The sequence below is a fragment of the Rhinolophus hipposideros genome (assembly GCF_964194185.1).
Source record: "Rhinolophus hipposideros genome assembly, chromosome: 11".
Classification (NCBI taxonomy): domain Eukaryota; kingdom Metazoa; phylum Chordata; class Mammalia; order Chiroptera; family Rhinolophidae; genus Rhinolophus; species Rhinolophus hipposideros.
Genome location: NC_138057.1, coordinates 7,269,869 through 7,290,714, shown reverse-complemented (window position 1 = coordinate 7,290,714; position 20,846 = coordinate 7,269,869). Strand labels below are relative to the sequence as shown.

Below are 20,846 nucleotides of genomic sequence, written 5' to 3'. Positions count from 1 at the left end.
CCAATCAGGTGACAGCAGCCCCAGAGCGGCCGGGGTGGTGTGGGCTCGAGTTCATTCTCGAGCAGCCCAGCCCGTGTGCCGTCACACGACGGCACCACCCGTGTGGCTTTGATGGCATTTTCAACCATCCTGCCCCTTGGACGATACTGGGAAGCTTGGTGTTTGTTTTTTATTGAACTTCCAACATTTGTGGGAAAGAAAGGTGACATTAACACAGAACCCTCCCCCCAAACATTCCCCCCTCGTGCCTCCACGAAAAGCAGGAGAGCCCCTCCCCCGGACTCAGCTTTCCGGGATACCAAGGCTGCCTGTTACACCACCATTTTTTAGGAAACAGCATTAAATTCAGAAACAAACAGGAATACAAACACACTAATCCATTACATTTTATTATTAATACATCTTAGATTCATATCCTGTAATTTTATCAAAAGGTATCAACATTTTGGGGAAAATCTAAATAATGGACGCATCAATCAAAATAATTCTGCAGAATCTTTCTGAAATGACCCAGGGGAAACAGCAAATGGTGTTCACTGGTTCCAGTACACAGAAACTCGGTGACTTTCTGGAATTACAGAAATAGCCAATGCAGCCATATGCTGAGGGGACTGATGCTAAAGGTCCAGCGGGTTTTTTGAGATGTCTCAGATTAGTTATCTGTGTGAAAGAACTGCCTTAAACCCACAGAAGAGACCGAATTCAGGTTCAGTGTGCTGAGGTGGCATTTGAGAGTGAGGGACCAAGGCCCCCGGCCCCATGGCGCTCGTTTACGAGGCGGCGCCTGTCACATGTGCTCTGCTCAGAGCCGCCTCTGCAGGAGAAGCACCGAGGCGTGGGCGCTGCTGTCGGCTGATGGCTTTTGCAGCCCGTATCCTTTCTTTGATGCCCAGGGTCAATGCGATTCTGGTCCCACCAGGGCTACGAGGAGATTATGAGAAAGAATCTCGCTGTGATCTTTCCTGCAAAGGAAACAGCAATAAAATTTATTGCCGGGTCACAACAGAGGAATTCCTGTAAATGGGTACCTTTGTGTGCTTCTGCTCTCCACTCTGGAGAGAGGACAGTGGCGGACAGGACGAGACCCAGGCCCCATGTCAGCCCCGAGAACGGGGTTTACAGACGCCCTTGGCCCTTAGCCTTGCTCACGCGTGGCTGAGAAAGCCAGCGCTGTACCTCAGGCTCCATTCACAAGACAAGACACCAAGGAGAGCGCCCCTTTCAGACCCGCATTCACTCCGGCTCCCAGCCAGTCACCACAGCGGCAGGGCGGCCGTGCCTGTCACACGTGCTCGGCACTCTCCGCACGCACTCTGCCTTCAGGGTGGAAGCTCATCCCTGCGGAGCTCTGTGGTTCCACTGCCATCCACACCTCAGGACCACATACAGGTGGGCGTCGCCACTGCCGCTGGGGACTGGTGGCCAACGTGGTGGCCTGTCTTCCGGTGAGTGGAGTCCCGGCTCCCGAGCCTCTGGGCACTTACAAACAGGAAGGCTTTTTGCTTGAGGGCTCGACTCCTGTTCCTGCTGAACTGAGCCAGTGTGTAAAATGAGAACTGATATCAGCTCAGTAGGCACCGGAGGGCGGGTCCAATCGACAGCCCGGAGAAGCAGTGCCTCGGCCAGCGAGCGGCTCAGTGACATCCGCGGGAGACTGCAGGAGACAAAAACCTAGGCTGCAAATACAAGAGAGAGTCACGGTGCTCGGGAAAATACAAGTCTCTCCGTGAAAAGACCCAGCCCGACTCACATGCAATCAACCACCAACATGGTTTTACTTGATTTTTGTGATGCAAATGGTTTTATTTAGTTTTTTATAAGAATAGTTTTTGCAGCTTTCAATACATTTGACCTTTCAGAGAGATGTCTAATTAGTGGATTTATAATTCTGCAGACTTTCGGTACATTCCTTGCATTTGTGACAGGAGAAAGTGCATCCTTGGGGCAGAGCAGGTCTCTCCTCCTCCAGAATTGTGCCCGGACCCAGCTGCCCACTCGGCGGCGGCCTCTGCCCCAGCAGCTCCAACTTAACTGTCCCCATCTCACCTTCTCTTCAGGTGCAGAACTTAGCCACTGTGAACAAAGCGGAAACCAGTCACTGTTCACCAATCAGCTAAGCTCTGCACCTCGTCAGAGAGGTCGTCGGCGGGGCTAATGACAGTGCTGTTGGTCAGTGTCTTCTGCGCTGCTGGCTTCTTGTTTCCCGAGAAGAGCTAGGAGATGAGTCTGTTCTCCGAACTGCAGAGAGAGTGTGACTATGGCCTCTGGAGGAGCAGCCAAGGTCGTGGTTGCGTGGTAATCCCTGGCAATGTGATTTTATCTTAAGTCACAAATCAGCATGCCAGGAACCCAAGCAGCCAGAGCACTCTGGAGCCGCCGTGCCTGCGCGCTCAAGCCCACACCGCATGCGCCAGGTTCCTCGGACACGCGGCGACAAACCACCTCCAGGCCTGCTACCCTACCAGCTGGGTTTTATGTTGTTGTTCGTTTACTTGGCTCCTAGAGGTATAACTTTTTAAAGCAGAAGGACTCAGAGATGACCATACAGGAAGTGGCAGGAAGTACGACATGGCCGTGGCTGCCTTTAACCCTGGGGTACAGATACTAAGGGGTCTGGGATGTCTTGGGGGCCCCTCTCAGGAGGGAAAGGATCCCCAGCTGCTGGAAGGTGCAAGTCACTGATCTTCACTGAGAAAGCGGGGCTGGGGGACACAGGGGCATGCGCGTGACCTCTGTTCATCTGGAAGGGGCAGGGACAGCAAGGATGACCTGGGAGGGGAGGCGAGAAAACAGCACTCGTCACCGGGACCACTCCTCTGCCAGTGCGTGGGGCACACAACTCACAGTGAGACCCCCGAGAGCTGTGTGTCCACGGTGGTTCCCATAACTCGGGAACCACGGGACAGGCAAAGCACTGTCTGCACAAAGGACACACTTCAAGGAACATACACTCTCTGTGAAATTGAACATCTAAAGAGAAATGTAATTTATACTGATTACTGTGTGAGGCTGGCAACCAGATAACTGCGCAACGGTTCCATTACTTAAACCGGCCCGTGTGTGACAAGGACCGGAGCTCTGGGCAGTGTCTGCACACAGCTGCACACAGCTGCTGCCACCACTGCCGTCTCCTGGCCAACACGGTTCCTGGACTCTTCTGGGAGAGCAGGATCACACGTCGGAAAACCTTTTCTCTCTCCTCAGTACTAACGTTCTCTCAGCTAAAGGAGATACTTAAACATTGGACAGAAATGGTGTTTATAAGAATAAAACATTAGGCGCAAACTAAACGTCTAACAATGGGTTAAGAGGACCAACACAAAATATTAAATATCCAATAAAATATATATTTATAGAGAAGCTATATAATATGAAAAATGCTTGAGATTTGATGTTAAGTTCAAAAAAACATACAAAGTTAGACATACCCTATTAAATAACATGTAAAACCTTGAAGAAAAATGGAGAAGACATAGCAGATATGATTGTTAGAGCAAAAAATACACTTATTTCCCCACAGTCCTACTTTAAAACTTTACGCACCATTGCTTACTTTTGAAATGCAGAAACCTGCATTTAAAACCTAACTGCTAGGATGTAAATCTAGCAGGCTAATTCCAAGCACATTTAACAGAAGAAGCGATTTATTTTAAATATTTTAGGATGCCCACTCCACTGTGAGCGGGAGAGCGATTCTGCCGGGACACAGACCCGCCTGGACAGGCGGCGGCGAGGAGCCTGTGGCAGAGGCCCTCCTGCCAGCCTGCGGCCCGCGGTCGGGCGGGGGCAGCCAGAGAAGGCGCCGGGCTCTCTCAGCCCCCGACAGCTGGGGCAGCCAGTAGGTAATGCTCGCCCATGTCAGCCTTCACCGTGGAGACTCAGCACTTCCGCTGGCCTTCCCTGTCTACCTGCCAACCTACACAAGATGTTCTCCTCCCCACTTTCGCTCCTCCAAGTAACAAAATGACGCCAAGGAGAGCCGCTCTGCTCGGGGGGGTGGACAGCCCCTGCGTTCTGGTGGCCACTCACCAGACCACGTGCTGCAGCCTCGGCCGCGAGCTGTCGCTGCCGGCAGGCGCCCCGCGCTCCAAGGCCACCAGGCCGCCTGAGCTGGAGCAAAGGACTGAAGCCACAGGGGCTCTTGACTCACCATTTAGTTACTGATTTGTTTGGCTCCTAAGAGGAATCTCCAGTAGGAACATTGGGGGAAGGACAGGGAGAGAATTACCTCGTTAAAACAACATCTCAGCCACCACTTGAGCAGAGCACTCATCCATTTGCCCCTTGGTCAGCTCAAAGCAGCGCCGGGCGAGCTGCTGCTGCCTGGCGTCCTCGCTCAGCATCAGCTCCCCGTACAGGTAAATGCCCATGGCCTGCGGGGACAGAGGCCAGTGAGCGTGAGGAGAAGAAACTGTGTCTGCATGTGCACAGCCCATGCCTGTGGCTGTACACAAACCTGCTGGTTTAGAAATTGCAAAGACCCAAGAAATGGTAAGACAGTCGAACAGTTGTACTTCTGGAATTTATAGCTTTCAATCCCCTTCTCTTTCTTGTTTTCACTGAAACTCCAAGGAAGTCTCCGCTGTCAAGTCTGTCAGCAGAACCCTGGCGATTTCAACTGACGACGGACTGAACATTTCTTTAGTGGTGATTGTGTTGGGAACGTTCTGGATAGAGACGAGGGTCACAGAACGACCACCACGGAAGCCTGCTGCAAAGCTGGAAAAAGCATCTAGATGCCCTGTGTACGTCACAGAGACACAGGCCTTCTTCCCGGGAAAGGGTGTCCCGTAGGCATTGCTGGGAAACCAAGACCACCTCGTCCCACGGCAGCCATGGGTCGGAAGTCATCACGCCATGCCCCTTGGGAAAGATGCCTGTTGCTTCGGCCCAGCCCAACCGCGTTCCCTCAACGATCCCACCACTGAGGCAAACACTGGCTCCACTGTTTCAAACACAATGCTGCAAACACTCCCATCTGCACTTCCCTCGTTTTAAAAGCAGCCAATTATGTTCTGGAAGACCAAAGACCCCTTTGGTTCTGCCTTCTCTCTTGTTCCAAGCTTAGTTATGCCCTGGATTGCAGTCTGGCAGAGCAAATTAAAAGGAGGAGCTCAAAGATAGCACAAGCTCGGTCTACTTAACAGTTCAAAAATTCTTTCCTGAAAAGGCTGATACATATATGGTAATCCTTATTTGGCAACGACAGTGGTTCTAAGTATACTGCAGTTAATTTTGGTTTTCAGAATAGACCTTAAATTTCGCTTGCATTTGGTTCTTCTTATACTCCTCTCTGTGTTTCCAAACACCTCCTGCTCACTGTGCAAATGTGACATTTCTTCTGGTACAAAGTCGTGTATTTTTCTTTGTGGGAATACCAAGCCCTTGCTTGCTGGCAGCCCCCCATACTCAGGCCCTCTCAAAAGTCCTTTTGTTTGCCCTACCCCCACTCTGCCCCAGCTGAAACATGGCTCCATTCTGTCAGCCACAGTGCTCGGCAGAGAGCTCGCTCATAGGCACAGTGGTCATGCCAACAGGAACACCCTGGAGGCCAGCTCCCAGCGGCAAGCCCCAGGCACATGCACTGCCATGGAGAGCTGCGCCGGGACAGGATGAGCGCAGTGGGTGCAGAGGCAGTGAGGAGGACAGCCCTGAACTCGGTCACGCACACACATGCTTCCCGTCGACTCCTCACAAGATGGCCACTATCCTGTTTGAACAGTGAGGAAAGTTCTCGCAGGAAAGACACGCGGCACAGGGGTCTGGCCTGGCGAGGCAGGTGCAGGCCCTGAGCAGACGGTTCCGGCCGCGGCCGCCCGGGGCTCTCCCAGTCGAATCCTCCCACATACTTGACCTCAGGGCCGTGAAGACACAGACACAGCCCTGACTTTGCCCTGAGGCTCCGTGAGGCTACAGCGCAGTGTGAGCCTCACTTGGTAACGGCCCAAGGGCGCCTCGGAGGGGCACGGCTCAAATTTAAAGGGACTCCGAGAAAGGGAAAAATCAGCTCAGTGCGTGGCAGGTGAGCTCCTACCAACGCCTTGAAAAAATCTCTGGAAAATGTTTAAGTATTTGTCATAAAAAATGTCGACACCGTGGGTCCTTGCGTTAACTGCACCAGACAGGGGACAGCGTTTAGAGAATCCCCATCTGCTGAAAAATAAAACTTACCTGGTCCTCTTGAAGGAATCTCTCCACATTTTTGTACGCTTTTGTGTATTTGTGCTTAACAATGAGTTCGCACCACCGATGGCGGACCTGCACAAAGGAGAGAAACTCCAGTCAGCAACTAACGGGTGGGTTTTCTTAGCTTCCGGCGGTTAGTGCTCGAGAGCCTCGTGTATGAGGAAACAGTTAAGGGGGGGACGTGCCGAGGCCCCCCTCAGTAGACAGATGCCTGAAAGCTCGGATCGTAGGGACCCTACATATACTGCGTGTTTTCGCACACGTCCGCATCTGTGGCAAACGTGAATGCCTTTCCATCTTAACGAAGCACTTATCACACACTCGGCTGTAACTTTTGCAGTTTGAGGGGCGACACCAAAACATTCCTTCTTCATGATTTCACAAATACAAGGAAGATTTGTTCTTACCATAGATCTTAGAAACCTCAGCTTGTGATTTTTTTCTTTCCTTAGTTAGAACTTCCACTTTTTCACTTAAAGGAAGCATTTTATGGCTTCTCTCTGGCACATCTTGAATTGCCAGGATCACTACGCTTGGGCACGGGCCACTATGAAGTGAAATAAGCGCGACCAGAAGAGCAGCCCTGTGATACCATGACAGCTGGTCTGATCCTGAGGTGACGCTAAAACTAACAGGCGGGGAGCGCACGCACACGGAGATGCAGGACAAAGGATGAGTCACATCCTGGGCGGGTCAGAGAGGGATGGTTCCCCCCTCAGAACAGCACGCAATAGAAAATTTATGGTTTGTTTCTGGAATTTTCCATTTAATATTTTTCAGTCTGCAGTTAACTGTAATTGAAACCACAAATATGGGGGGAACTACTGTACTGTCTGAAGTATATTAACATTGTTGATACTTTTAGTTTTAAGTTTCATTTTAGTTTTATTTCTTTTACAATGAAAGGAACCACATTCCTCATTAGGACTGTTAGTGAATGTCAGTTTATCTGCAAGTTAGCAGATAACCACAGAACGTAACTGGGGAATGGAACGCACACGCCCAGCCAGGCTGTGCTCGGCCCACAGCACGCTGTCCGGGAAGGGGGCCTTTACAAACCACGACGACTTAACTCCTGCAATAGCCGGTCTGGCCCAACGACGCGGACTGGAACAGTAACCGCGGTAAGGCAGCAAGACACTGCTCTCCACAGTCCTGACGCGAGGCACAGTGCACCTTCTGGGGAGTTCGGGGCGTCTGCCCAAGGGGAAAGGAAGGCGACCACTTTGATGCAAAGAGCTCCTGCTGCAGGTTTGCACAACGTACTGAAGCCACACGTGGATGCTGTTTAGTAAACATACACTTTAGTTACTAAAGGTTTACCAGGAGGAATCTGCCAGCCCCCTACCCCTTCCACAACACACCAGCTACACACAACACAGAAGTCTGATCCCAGCACTGGCTGCCTCAGCTGACAGAGGCAGGGGCCCTTGAGGCACATTCTCTACGCAGAAACTACCTGAATTTGGTTTTCAGAATCCAGCTCCAGACCATATTCTACTGCATCAAAGCACTCTCAATTACACAGAGCTAGCAGTCTACCATTTTATATTCCATCATTGGTTCAACATTAGCCATACATGGAAGTGATTATGTGCATTTGAAAAAGCCTCCTTCCATCACTCTGTTTTTATTGCCTTTGAAAGAGGGAGACCCTTTAAAGGAATCCATTTGTGGCAACAGTAAAATATAAGCAATCTCATCATTTTGGCTGAGGCCCCCTGTAAATTATATCATTACCCACCGACCTGACCAGATCTCTCCTTTAATCTACTATAAATAGATTTATATGCAAACAATTAGGAATGAAGGAAAGAAACAAATCTTTCAGAAAGAATCCTTCCCTGAGGCTACAGTGTGCTCCCAGCTCCCAGACAGGGTGTTAATTCTGTTAATTCAGGGGACTCTGGTGGCGCTGCCCTTTGCCTGTGGGCAGCCAGGCCCTTTGAACTTGTAAGGACAGGAACTTTTACATCCCTGAAGGAATTTCAGAGGTGCATGGAAATGAGCTAATAGCCTCAGACCATCACAACAAAAGGGAAGCCACTCAGACTGGAGGGGTCTCAGAAACCTTTCCATCTTCAATAAAATGTTCTTTCCTATACAGCCAATAGAAATTAACAACAGACCATAAAAGGGACAGAGCAGCCCCTGAAATATCCCGAGCAGGAAGAATCAGAGAAAACAGCTCTGAGAAAGCCAGCTCCTCATACCACACCAAACTCAGAGGAAGCCATCAGAATCCCTGGAGCCCGCACACTGAGGGCCCCAAACGACCTTCTGGGATGCCTCTACCCCTTCTGTTTCCTCCCAACTCATGGTCCTTTAAATGCCCCAGACACTGCCAGCCCCATGCAGGAAATGGCTGTGCCTTTTGTTTGTGAGCCCTGAAAATGGAAGCCAGCACCCCACATGGGAGACAGTCAGGAGACAGGGATGAGGCCCTGGGGGAGGAGCCTCCCCTCTCACGACTGCACAGTGGGGACACAGTCCTTGCACCAGCTTTTAATGGGCTCACATATGGGAAAACGCTGTCAGCTTCAAAATGCTGGAACGGCTTAGAATGCGTGTTACCTGAGCACAACTGCCTACGACGATCACTGCTGTTTGCCATTCTAAAACTCGCGGACAAGTTTATTTTTCAGACTTGATTTTGAGAATGGAAGGTTCAGCCTCTCATGTTTCCTTCCTGTGCTGTCCTTCATCTTATTCACGTGTACAGAAATAACGAAGCACAAATTAAGGCCTATTTCCTAGTAGGATAAGCCCCCAGAGGTGGAGAGGAGGCAAGGGCGGTCCCACCCTGACTGGAAGATGGTCCAGAGACAGCCGAGTGAAAGAGGCTCTTTCACAATCAATATGAAGTCAGCATTTCCACTTCTCTTACTGTTAAAAATAGTTTATTGTCATGATTAATAAGAGATGTAGTCTTCTGACCCCTGAGGGATAACATGGCATCCAGGAAGCACAGACCCACCACCCCCTCCCCACGCCACCAAGAGCAGAAACAACAACAAGGCTTTTCATTGCAAAAGAATTAAACGCATTTCAATATTTTAATGACAGGATGTTTAAAAGACATCAGAGATGCTGTGAGAGGCTGACGACCCAACAGATTTTTTGCTCCTGCACAGGATTTTCACTTCTCTTCGTATTTCACTAAGAAAATCCTTCCGCTTTATCCCCTAAGTACTCTTTGTTTTTATTGCCGTTGAAATTCGCTTAGTCGCTTGTCACCACATGGACCAGGGGTCTTCCCAAAAAGGTGGCCGTAAAGTGACATTTGTCTCCATTTCTCCCAGAAATATTTCCACAGCAGGCAATGATGCGACAGCCAGGCTCCGGGTCACTGAGACAATTACAAAGTCCTTGACAGCGGCCGTCAGGTACTTGTACCAAGCTCCTTCCTTCACCGGTCACGGAGGGAAGTGGAGTTCTCAGTGCTGGCAGCCAGAAAATTCTGAAGCAGGTTTCTAATTCTGTGGATCTGCTCCCCTCTGTTGTTCAATTCATTAATAGGGGTAGGGGTCACCTTATCTTTTAACTTCCTCAGTGAAATGAAAAACAGCGCACACATGTGCGACCACCCCGGGAGCCGGGCAGGACGGATGGCTTCCCGAGACTGTTCATCCTGTGTCAGTGCTTCATGGGGGTGCACACATGCCCAAACTCATCAACTCACACCTTAAATATTCACATTTTGTTATACTTCAATCATGTCTCCATAGAGTTGAAAAAATTTAATTTTTTAATGACTCAAATTCAGTCACTCTAAACTCATGCTAGAAATCACTGAGAGCCAGAATCAGCAAACATCTTAGCTGAACAGCATCAACACAGTCAGAGGTGGCCAGACGGAGACACACGGGGCGAGGATGAGAAAGGGGCAGGAGGCAGGAGGGCAAGCAAGCTGCAGGGGAGCAGCTAGTGAGAGGAGCAGGGCTGTGGGGAGGAGGGCTACTTTCAGGACGGCCTCTCTCCGTTGTGGCTTCAGTGCAGACCACAGCTGGGCCCGGCCCGCCTCCTGCCAGCAGGGCCAGGACGAGTGCCCCCCTGCACGGACACCTGCGAGCCATCAGCATGCTGCCTGGCCCACAAATAAAGAAGGATGGTGGCCAAGAAGGGAATTTAGGTCCCCAGTCTTCCCAGGAAGTCACAATGAGGTTGCCACATACAGATGCGCACACACAGCTGTGCACCTGTAAATACTGTGATCTAATAGAAATTAGTTTGAAAATCTGCTTTCCAAAGTGCTCTGCTTTGGGGGAGACTGAACGGAAGGATGACGTGGGCGCTGCCCTCAGTGCTAGGTGGGTTTTAACACGGCAGCGCTGATGCGCACGACTGCCGATGAATCCCAGGTTCCCAGGTTTCCGAAGCCTCCATGAACAAAGTGACGAGTGCACAGACGTCAGTGCTGTCCCAGGATGGCCCAGAATGCGACTGGTGCTCTGGGGTCGGCACAGACAGGAGGGCCTTAGAATCTGGGGTGGGAAAAATGAAGGGCAGGTGTGCTGAAGCCCATCCATGTTTGCCCCTCATTTGGCGACAGAGAACGAAAACCCTCCAATGAGCCATGTGACTGCTCCTCGAGGGGCCCCCCTCCCCCACAGCGGGGACTCCCACCAGGATGACGGGGTACATCTGTGGTGACGGGTCTCAGCCACCTGGGAGACCTGAGGATCCAGAAGGTATCCCGCAGGAAATACACAGAGCGCTCCTTCATTCCCAACCCCTTTACCGCAACCAACACACATATACACGTACACGCGTACACACACAGAAACCTAAGGTCCATTTTTTTAATACTTTCCCTCACTATATGCAACACACTGATTTTTATTATATTTTTTTAATGCTGGTTGGTGACCTACTAAATTGATTTCATGACCCACTGTGTCCTGCCCATGGAGCCAGATGCCCCCCGCTGGAGGCCCGGCTGTCACCCAGCCCTGTAAGCTCGCTTAGCTGCTCCAACCACAACCGGCTCGTCTCCCTAGGGTGGGGGGCAGAAGAGCTTGGCCCCTCTGGGCTGTGGGAGCCAAGCGAGGTCACCCAGGCAGGTGCTAGCACAGCGACTCCCACAGTGCCTGCTGCCAGCTTAGCAGGAGTAGCATGTTTCTGGCTTTCCTATCGACTTCAAAAGTTCATTATTTACTGAATTTATAAAACCGTGTGAGTATTAATTCCAAGAGCTGTTTGTTAACTGGTGAAATGACGGAGCAAGGTGGCTGTCACAGGGATGCTGTTTGCTGAGAGGGGAAGAGAAGGCGCTGGGACAGCACGACAGGACGACGAGGGGCTGTCTCCTGGCAATGGACTCAGAAGCAGGAGGGGCTGGAGCGAGTCTCAGATTCCCCAGCAGGGGCACCACCAGGAAGGGGCCCAAGCCTGGGAGCTGGCACCTCTCTTGCCACCCAGGATAGTACAGCAGGGCCCAGATGTTTGAGAAGTGTGCAAACTATTTGTAAAGGTGGATGGCTCAGCCCTGCGCCTGCATCAGCCCAGCCAAATGGCACTTCTGCCATTTCAAGAAAGTTCTCACCACCCAAAAGGCTCGGCTGAGCTGAACGACTTCTTGGCTCAGAAATACAGTACAGGGTGAAGGAAGCCTCTCCTCTGATTTCCAGCAGAGCCTGAAAAATGGCCCCTGCCTTGTAGGTCACTTGTATTCCTAACCACGTCTCAGATTCAGAGGACAGGACTGTGACCCAATGGGCATCTCTGTGACACAACCACGACCTTAAGCAGGACACACTGGGGCTCCCTGGCATTAACTGTTCTGTCCTGGAAACAGGACAGAAAAGCTGCTGAAGGACAACCCCACTCCCCACCTCGATCTCCTTTTATCCTCAAACAGGTTAGTGGATCCACAACCAATTTCCTGCTAGACTCCAGAATGGAGCCCGCAAACGTTCCCTGTCCAGGGCCAGAGAATGCACATTTTTGGCTTTTCAGCCCATTTACCATGGTATCACAAAAGCAGCCCTAGCCAGTATGTCAACAGGGGCCTGGGCACGGCGTCTGCAGATAAAACTTGACAAAAACAGGCTGCGGGCCAAGCTGGCCTGGCTGGAGTTTGCTGACCCTTGCTCTGTCTTGACGGCCCACGCCCTAGGCTTCGGGAATTAGGCACAGGCAGTGGTACTCCCGTAAATGTTTAACCCCCCAAACCCACCAGCATGACGTCACAGAACCTCGTGAGCTGGCTCTGACCAGCTCCAGGCGGGCCTGCCAGGGACACACAGGGTGCTCCTGAATTTGGGGCCTTCACCTTCTACTCCTTTCTTCTCTATGGATCACATTCCTTCTGCACAAGCAAACAAGCTCTGGTATCCCTTCTGAAACGGAGCATGTCTTGAGCCTACGGGCCCAGCACAAATGTATATATAAGCTGCCCTGCGTGGGCACGTGCCCCCGACGTTGAGGAAACGCAGCCGTGAAGAGGAGGCCCTACACCAGCTCGTTCCCTGCCTCTCCGTGCCAAGGAGACAGCCCTCTGTAATCACTACCCACTGCAGATCCGATATGCATTCACACTTCACATTTCTCAATACTCTTTATAGCTTGTGTTCTAAAGGTTTATTTTTTCTAACTTCAATTTTAGATCGTTTTCCATGAAACAACTTCGAAGACATAAAAGTTCTTACATGGGGAAGCTCCTCACAGCTTGCTTATTATCTAATAAACTGATTTTCCAAAATGGCTTTCAAACTTTTCTTAAACATAATTCTAACATTTAAAATAAAAACGTAATCTGGAACCCCAGTATCTAAAGAAAGATTAAAGAGGAGACTGTGGGTGGGTTCTTCAAGCAGTTGACATCCGTGTGTCAGGTGGGAATCACTGCTAAACAGCACACTGCTCAGTGGAGCCCCGGGTTTCTTGGAGGTGGAGTGAAAACCAGTGTCTTACAGAAGCATTATTGTGCCTGAAGAATAAATGGAATCACAGAAGCTGAGCGGACATTTCTATAGTCACAAGACCATAGGTTAGTTCTAATAACGTCTAAACACGTCTACCAGCTGCCCAACTTGGTTCTGGTAGCCAGCGAACCATCAGCGACGTACACAAGACAGTCAGGGTCCCAGAGAGGAAATAGCCGTGCTGCGGCCGTCACTGCCGTCCCAGAGCCAGGGCTCGGTTTGGTGCACACTTACTGTCATGCTTGAAAAAGCACCGTGGCTCCTATAGGGAGCTGCTTCCCTTGCTTTATTTTTAAATGTTTAAAAATTATAAAGAGGTAACTTTACACAAGTAGAGAACCCAACAAACATGAAATTCTAGCCATTCAGCCAAATTCATTTCTAATCTTTGCAATAGCAGCAGTCAGTACGATGTATTATTTTGCGTTCTTCCTTCTCTCCACTTGCCACTGTGAGGCCCACACACGTTCAGTTTAAAATCCACTACAGGGTATTATTCCCTCTTGTTAACGCACTGCGGCTCCATTTCTCCTTCAATCCTCTGCTGATGCCAGAAAGAAAGTCTCAAGTGTGTCACCGGAAGTCCCAACGTGTAAGAAAAGCCTGTAGGAGACGGGGGACAGGGCAGGTGCGGTCACACCAGAGGCAGAGCGGGGCGTCTCACCAGCACAGCGCGTAGGCGAAGGGGCTGACGAAGGGGCTGACGGGCCAGCAGCCCCTAAGTGCCCCCTGCAGCCTGAGTTCTCACCCCCCCCACCCGTCCTCTCCGAGGTGTGTTTTACAATCTCCTCAGCTCAGTGTTCTCAGGCACTGGGTGTTTCCTTTCTCTTGCTGATGTACTTACTCACACTGACGAGGAAGCTCGGTGAGAGGGGGACGGTCCGGGCACCCTTCCGCCATCTCCGGGCCCTACATTTCAATGCCTGGTACCCGCCCAGTGCCTGCTTGATAAATGTTGCTGCAAGAACGTATACTACTTTTAAAAAAACTCAGAATACTTTTCACCTACCCTGAAATTATAATGCACAGTTGGAAGCTGTAAAACGCTTTAAAGAATGCCACCCATCCTATTTATGACAGGAAGCACTCCCCTTTCTTTTCAGTCCTTTTGATTTCAAAATTTACTGTTGAAAGGAAAAAAATTTGTCCAGGGAACATGATCTGGGAAGCCCATTAAACCTCATTTAGAGTTTCATTTTATATCTGTAAACAGAAAGACCAAGGCTCATGGCTTTTGTGAGTTAATAAGTCTAACACTGCAATAAACAAACCCGCTTTTTCAATTTGTGTCCTTAAATTAGATTTAACTTTGCTTTAAAGTGGGTTTACTGCTGGTGAGGGAAGCCTGCCTGGCAGCCCAGGAGCGGGAAGGCAGCTCCAAGACAGATAGCATTTCCAGAAAGTATTTTGTTTAGGGGCATCTATAATGATCCAGTATGTCTCATCTGTTCATTCTCCTGAGAGAAGATAAAAGAACAGTCAGCTGTATAATTGCCACATGAACATTTCCAACATTTGTACTTTGAGTCCGGCACTTCTCATTTTCTCTTTCACCTTACTGCTCCTTACTCTCAAAGGGCTGCAATCTTAACAGTATTTTCTTTTTAACTGAGGGAAGTGAAAAGTTACTTCATTTGCTGTCACAAAGTGAGGTTGATAAATCCCTAGGCCAGGGGTTATAACAACAAATGAGGCATCACAGACCCTCTGCTCTTCCTCAAGGGCTCTTAGTAACCTTGCTCAAGTCAGTCCCTAGATGCCATCTGTGTGTTGACTATGTGGGGACAAGCCGTCATAACCAGAGCTGCAGCAACACGCAAAACAGGATCTTCTCAAACTGCCACCAGGATCATTACACCTGATGTGTACAAGCAGCGTGATGGTGAGGGTCAAATGTGACGGCTCAGTCATCAAGTGCGTTCTCTCCGGCGAATGCTAACCTTTCCTCCTTCTCCAATGGAGATAGTACTTTACTTAATGCCATTAGTGTATGACATGCAGCTGGCTCCAAAGGTTTAAGTTGGGAGCCCATGCCGGGCTCACCTTGAAATACGGCAGTTTGCCTTCCTAGCCTACAAGACTGTGCACTAAATGGAGATACATTCCGGTATGTAATTCCACAATTAGGAAATAACAAAGTCCACCTTCTTTCTTCTTTCGTTAAGAGGCGATACATGGCCTTTGCTGAAAAAAATGACTTTTACTGTTGGCAGAAAAGTGACCATGAGTTACTTCCTCGGATAAGCGCAAAAGGGACACCTGCACCTTCTTTCGCTTTCTTCAGGCACATTCCACCATGGAAGGCCTCGCCAAGTCTGCCCAAAGGGCTTGCTCTCTTCTGAATGGGTTTCCACGGCCTTAGTTATTCCAATGACCCTGTCGTGTCACACTAGTGGCTGCTATTCCAGAATACGTGGATATCCAGGAAAAGTCATTCTCCAAACACTGAGAATCTGGAGGGACGGCCGGATGGCTCAGTTGTTGGAGTGCGTGCTCTCAACAAGGTTGCCAGTTCAATTCCCGCATGGGATGGTGGGCTGCGCCCCCTACAACTAAGATTGAAAACAGCGACTGGACTTGGAGCTGAGCTGCGCCCTCCACAATGAGATTGAAGGACAAGGACTTGGAGCTGATGGGCCCTGGAGAAACACACTGTTTCCCCCCCAAATTTTAAAAAACAAAACAACAAAACAAGTTGAAAAACAAAACAAAACTCTTAGAGAAGACCAAGGCATAGATCTTCTGGACCTTGAGTCAGGCAATGGTTTCCTAGATTTGATACCAAAAGCACAAGCAAAAAAAGAAAAAAATAGGTAAAATGGGTTTTTGTCAAAATTAAAACTTTTGCGCTTCAAAGGACACCATCAAGAAAGTGAAAAGACAAAAAACAGAATGAGAGAATATTTTGGCAAATCATATACTTGATAAGGGACTTGTATCTAAAATAGAGAACTACTATATCTCAGTAAAGTCAAATGAAACCAATTTAAAAATCAGCAAAAGATCTGACTAGACATTTCTCCAATTTGTACAAAGATGTACAAATGGCCAATAAGCACATAAAAAGGTGTTCAACATGTTATTAGGAAAATGAAAATCCAATACCACAATGAGATATTCCTTCACACCCAAAAGAATGGCTGAAATAAGAAAGACAGTAACAACTGTCCGCAAGGATGAAAAAACCGGAACCGGCAGACACTCCTGGGGAGAGTAAAAGGGTACATTAGTAACTCCGCTCAGAGACACAGACCCGAGAGAAGAGAAAACGGTGGTACGCCCACACAGAGACATGGACACAAACGTGTTCACAGCAGCATTATATGTAACAGCCAAAAAGTGGAAACAACGCAAATGTCCATTGGTTGGTTAATGAATAAATGAATGTGATTTACCTATATAACTGAAAATTATTTGGTGATAAAAAAAAAAGTTCTGATAACATTCACATATGCCAAGTGAAAAGCAGCCAGTCACAGAGGTCACATACTGTATGTGATTCCATTTATATGAAAGTCCAGAACAGGCAAATCTACAGACAGAAAGACTAGTGTGGGTGCCCAGGGCTGGGGGGCAAGGGGGATATAGGGGGGCAGCTGAAGTGTGAGGGCTTCTTTTGGAGATGACGACCATGTTCTACAAGTGACTGTGGGGACGTACAACTCTGAATATACTAAAAAGCCTTGAACTTATACTTTAAATGGGTGAACTGTATGATGTATGGATTATTTCTCAAAAAGGTTGTTATTAAAAACAATCCTAGATTCAAGCTAGGGAAGGCTTTCTGAGCAAAGGGTACTACGTATTCTACGCAGGAAACCACCTGGTTATCCTGAGAGCTGAGCCAACTCCGGGCTGCTGCTCGTTGGCTGGCTGGTTCCCCCGGTGCCCGTGGGCTTCCTGGTCTCAGCCTGGCATCTGTTTCCATTCAACATGGGCAAGACCAGTTGGCCTATGGTACACAGTTCAGGGTGGTTCAAGGCTGCAGTGAAACTACATGCAGACCAAGAAGCTTAAACTTCATTTTTAGTGCCACCTCATGCGTTTAGATGATTTTTAAATTTCATACCCTGACATACACACAAAATACCATCATTTGTACATAAATGGGTGCCCTTTCATTTTTTTAAGTAATTTGAATCCAGTGTTAATTGCTTTCTCTTTGCTGTCAGGCATTCCCATGGAACAACCTGCACAAACATTCCCATGTGAGAGGCACAGACTGCCCGGGAACGTGTGGGATCGCCAGAGCACTGTCCCCCTGTCTGAAAGGCAAGCCCAGGGCCCACGTTCCAGCGGCATGCTGCAGGCAGAACTCATTCTGTCTGCAGTTTGCTGGTTCCACAGCTTCAAGGCCAAACTGAACTCTCTAATGCTGGGTGCCATGGAACTAGACAGTAGAGAAAGGGGTAGAGGAAAGGCACCGGAGGGAAGAAAGCAACAAGGAAAGACATCTGAGCATTCTGGCAAAAGTGAGCCTCTGTTTTAGGGCATCCAAGGCACACATTACATAGGAATACGGTCGTTTACAGTTTGAAAGAAAATGGCAGTTTTTGCAGACAACTTTGCAGACACGAATGTGTTTTGGCGTGGATCTTAGTACAGAAATCTAACACGAAAATATGTAAACTATCGCTGAAGGCATTAAAAAAGCCAGAAGCACCAATAAAACACCATGTGTTGATTTCACCCTCGAGACCTTTAAAGACAAAATGAACCTGAGACGTAGCTGGGTTGGAGGCTACATGGAAAGAAGAGCATCCGGGCAATGTGATTTATACCCAGCTAATGTGCACACCTCCGCCCGTGTGCAGGGCCGTGAACAGCAAGGGCAGACATTGCCCCTCAGAGTCTGTCCACTAGGACTTGCTCCTGAGTGCAGGGGCAGCAGCAGACACAAAGGACAGTGAGTGACCAGGAACTTTTCTAACAAAGTCAGGCTGAAACTGTAGCCAAAAGCCCGCAGACTAAATGCTCTTTTCCTTCTCTTTACAAATCCTAAATATTATGAATTGACTGTAACTGTTTATTTAAATGGTTCGTTTTAAAAAAACCAGGCAAATTTTGCCATCAGTGGCTCGTTTTCTTCTTTACCTTCATTATTTAACATCTGACCAGTCCCTACGTGCTGTTAACAATTCAAGGTCCAGGTCTCAGGCGCAGGAGAGGAATATTGATCTAAAAGATGAACTACTTTTTTTGTTTGTTTTAGTCATTTAAGACCAGTTTTTGAGAAAAAAAGAAAAAACGAAACAAAAAAACCTTCACCACAGTATAGCAGGGGAGACTTTACTTGTTGCAAGGTTTCCACAGAAAAGTTCCAGGAGTGTTGAACTTAATAACAAAGAAATGGAACTCCAAGAAAGAAATACCTAGAGATATCTTCCTGATTTTGAAGGAAATGTTCTTAAAACATTGTTCCATAAACCAAATACAACAAAGAAAAAAACACACAAATACAACTAAAGAATTATATAAAAGCTCTGTCCTTTCCCACATCACTAAATGCACATGGTTTGAAAAGATACCCCAATTCCTTTTTTTCAATCCATACCCCAGTCAGCTCTCAAACTCTAGAAAAGGAATTTCAATACTGTGTCAAAGGGACAGCTGTGCCCTCACAAGCAACGCCTCAGCTTTTTAAAAATGGTATTAAGTCACACCTCACATCCTAAAGTTCAGATTCATCCGCATTTGACCTGTGATTTGCAACCTGAGTCTGACCACAGCAAGGGGCCAATGAGCCAGAGACCCCTTGTCCTTGTGAAGCAATTGTGACAAACAGCTCAATGCTGGATGTGGCAGGTGTCAAACTGCCTTTCCGGAAGCTCTCATTCCATGCAGCCACTGGCAGCTTACCCTGGAGAACCACCATCCTGATGCCCCGCAATGGTCTCTTTTTAGTGTTCAATCTGAAAACCTGCCTCGTGGGCTCCAGGATGGTGGCTTCTGCCAATACTGGGTGATGACCTGGGGAGGCCCAGGGACATGCGTGCACCTAGGAGGGCCCTCAGGGGGCCACGAGGAGAGGAAGAGGCAGTGGCCACTGGACCAGCAGTCTGGCCTGCTCCTATGCTCAGGCCTCGTGTCCCATTGTCCTCACAGGCTACCTCCAAACACCGCGATTACGAACCTGATGCCAGCAGGGCCCGTTTATGCCTTGATGCTACTCAGATTCCGCATCAAGGCGGACCCAGGAGGAAGGAGGCCCCCTGTTCAGTACACAGGATTTTCCTAAACAGACACTGGGAACTTCCTGAAGCCCACAGAGCCCCAGGTTACACCTCGCCTCACCTGTAACTCTTCTGCGAGGAAAACAAAACAGAAATGTTTATTTTGTCGTCGGAACACTTATGAAAAGCAACCAGGGGAAAAGGGGGAACAAGAAGCTCCCCATGGCAGGAAACGAAACTCCAACACTTGCCAGTCTGAATGGAGGGAGTTTTAACATTAAAGGGAATGGGCAGATCACAGCTACTGATCAATTTTAGATTTCAGACACTTGATACCTAGCCAAACCTTTATTCTCTGTCCTTTTTAATATGCCTCTCAAGAGAACTGTTAATCATGAAATGCTCTCAATGCACAGAAACTATGCTTTTGGTCCAAATGAAATTCAGAAATGAGCATCAGAGCTGTCAGACCATTGCAATCTCGGAATCACACCTTCCAACCCTGGACTTCAAACAAATGCTATGGTGTTTTCAGGTGAACAGTGAGTTCTCTTACTGCTGGGTCTGCGCTACACCCTCCCTGCATATGTAGAACCCACCATGGGAGGTGGCGAGTTCCTATGGGTTTCAAGGGCTCATCAGTCAGAGCCAGAGGAAAGGCATGTGGGGAACGGCCTGCCCTGCGAGGCAAGGCTGGATGTTTTTCCATTTGCAATCAACCTTGAAAGTGTCCTTTTCAGAGCAGAATGCAGACAGCTGCTGGCGTGGCTTTCTCTGGTACTAGTGGTAGAACAGGTTTGTCTTTACTTACTAATCTGTTTCCTTAGATTTACTTGCTACTATTACTTTAGTTTGCAATTCCTTCTTGTTCTGCCCCATGAGAGATTCTGTTTTCACCTCTCCCAAGGTTACATGCTTTGCAGCCTTGGGAGAACACAGCTGGCAGAGGGTGGCCTCTTAGTGTTGTTAACCACCTTTCTAGCGACTCCACTGCATGTTGTAACCCACTGTCAGGCACCATTAGATGAGATGAAAAAATTGCCTTTTGTGAATCAGTTGCTGGTTTAGACCAGTGGTTCTTAACTGGAATGGCTTTGCCCCCACGAGACCTGCGGCAATGTCTGGAAACATTTTGGACTGACAAAACTGGGAGGGGTTGGGGGTGGGGCTGCCTCTGGCATCTCGTGGGGAAACACCCCACACCGCACAGGACAGCCCCACAACAGAGCTCTCCAGTCCGAAACGTAGGTAGTACTAAGATTAGGAAACTGATTTAGACCAGGACCGTCCCTCCCCTCCAAAACCCCAACAAGCCCCCAGACCAAGAATTCTTTGACCAGCTGCTTAGGGGCTCCTAGTAGCAGGGGAGACGTACTACTTTTCTCTCTTTCTCCCTGCCAGTCCTGACAGTCTCTTTAAAAGAGATCAGCTAAATAACAAAACTTGACCATTTCACACCAAATGAGAGATGGTGAATCTTACTCGAGCAGAAATTACGTTAAAACAATGAATGCTCACCGACATTTTCTCATGCCATATTAATTAACAACCCTGTGCAGAA

At 48.8% G+C, this 20,846-nt stretch overlaps 1 protein-coding gene across 4 annotated transcripts in view; it reads right to left on the bottom strand.

Annotated features, from left to right (window-relative positions):
- Positions 1-362: 362 nt before the first annotated feature.
- The window catches only part of AOPEP (aminopeptidase O (putative)), a 359,188-nt gene continuing 338,704 nt past the window's right edge, over positions 363-20,846 (bottom strand). For 3 of the 4 annotated variants that reach the window (XR_013994463.1, XM_081066804.1, XM_081066806.1), the window contains 3 exons: positions 6,172-6,258; positions 4,229-4,373; positions 363-962 (listed from right to left, as the gene is read on the bottom strand). Coding sequence is in view for 3 of the 4 variants with exons in the window: in XM_081066804.1 (XP_080922930.1) it covers positions 4,233-4,373; positions 6,172-6,258 (228 nt within the window). In the remaining variant the exon portion in view is untranslated. Of the gene's footprint in view, positions 963-1,372; positions 1,655-4,228; positions 4,374-6,171; positions 6,259-20,846 lie in introns of those variants that run through there. The other variant, XM_081066805.1, reaches the window with a different exon arrangement.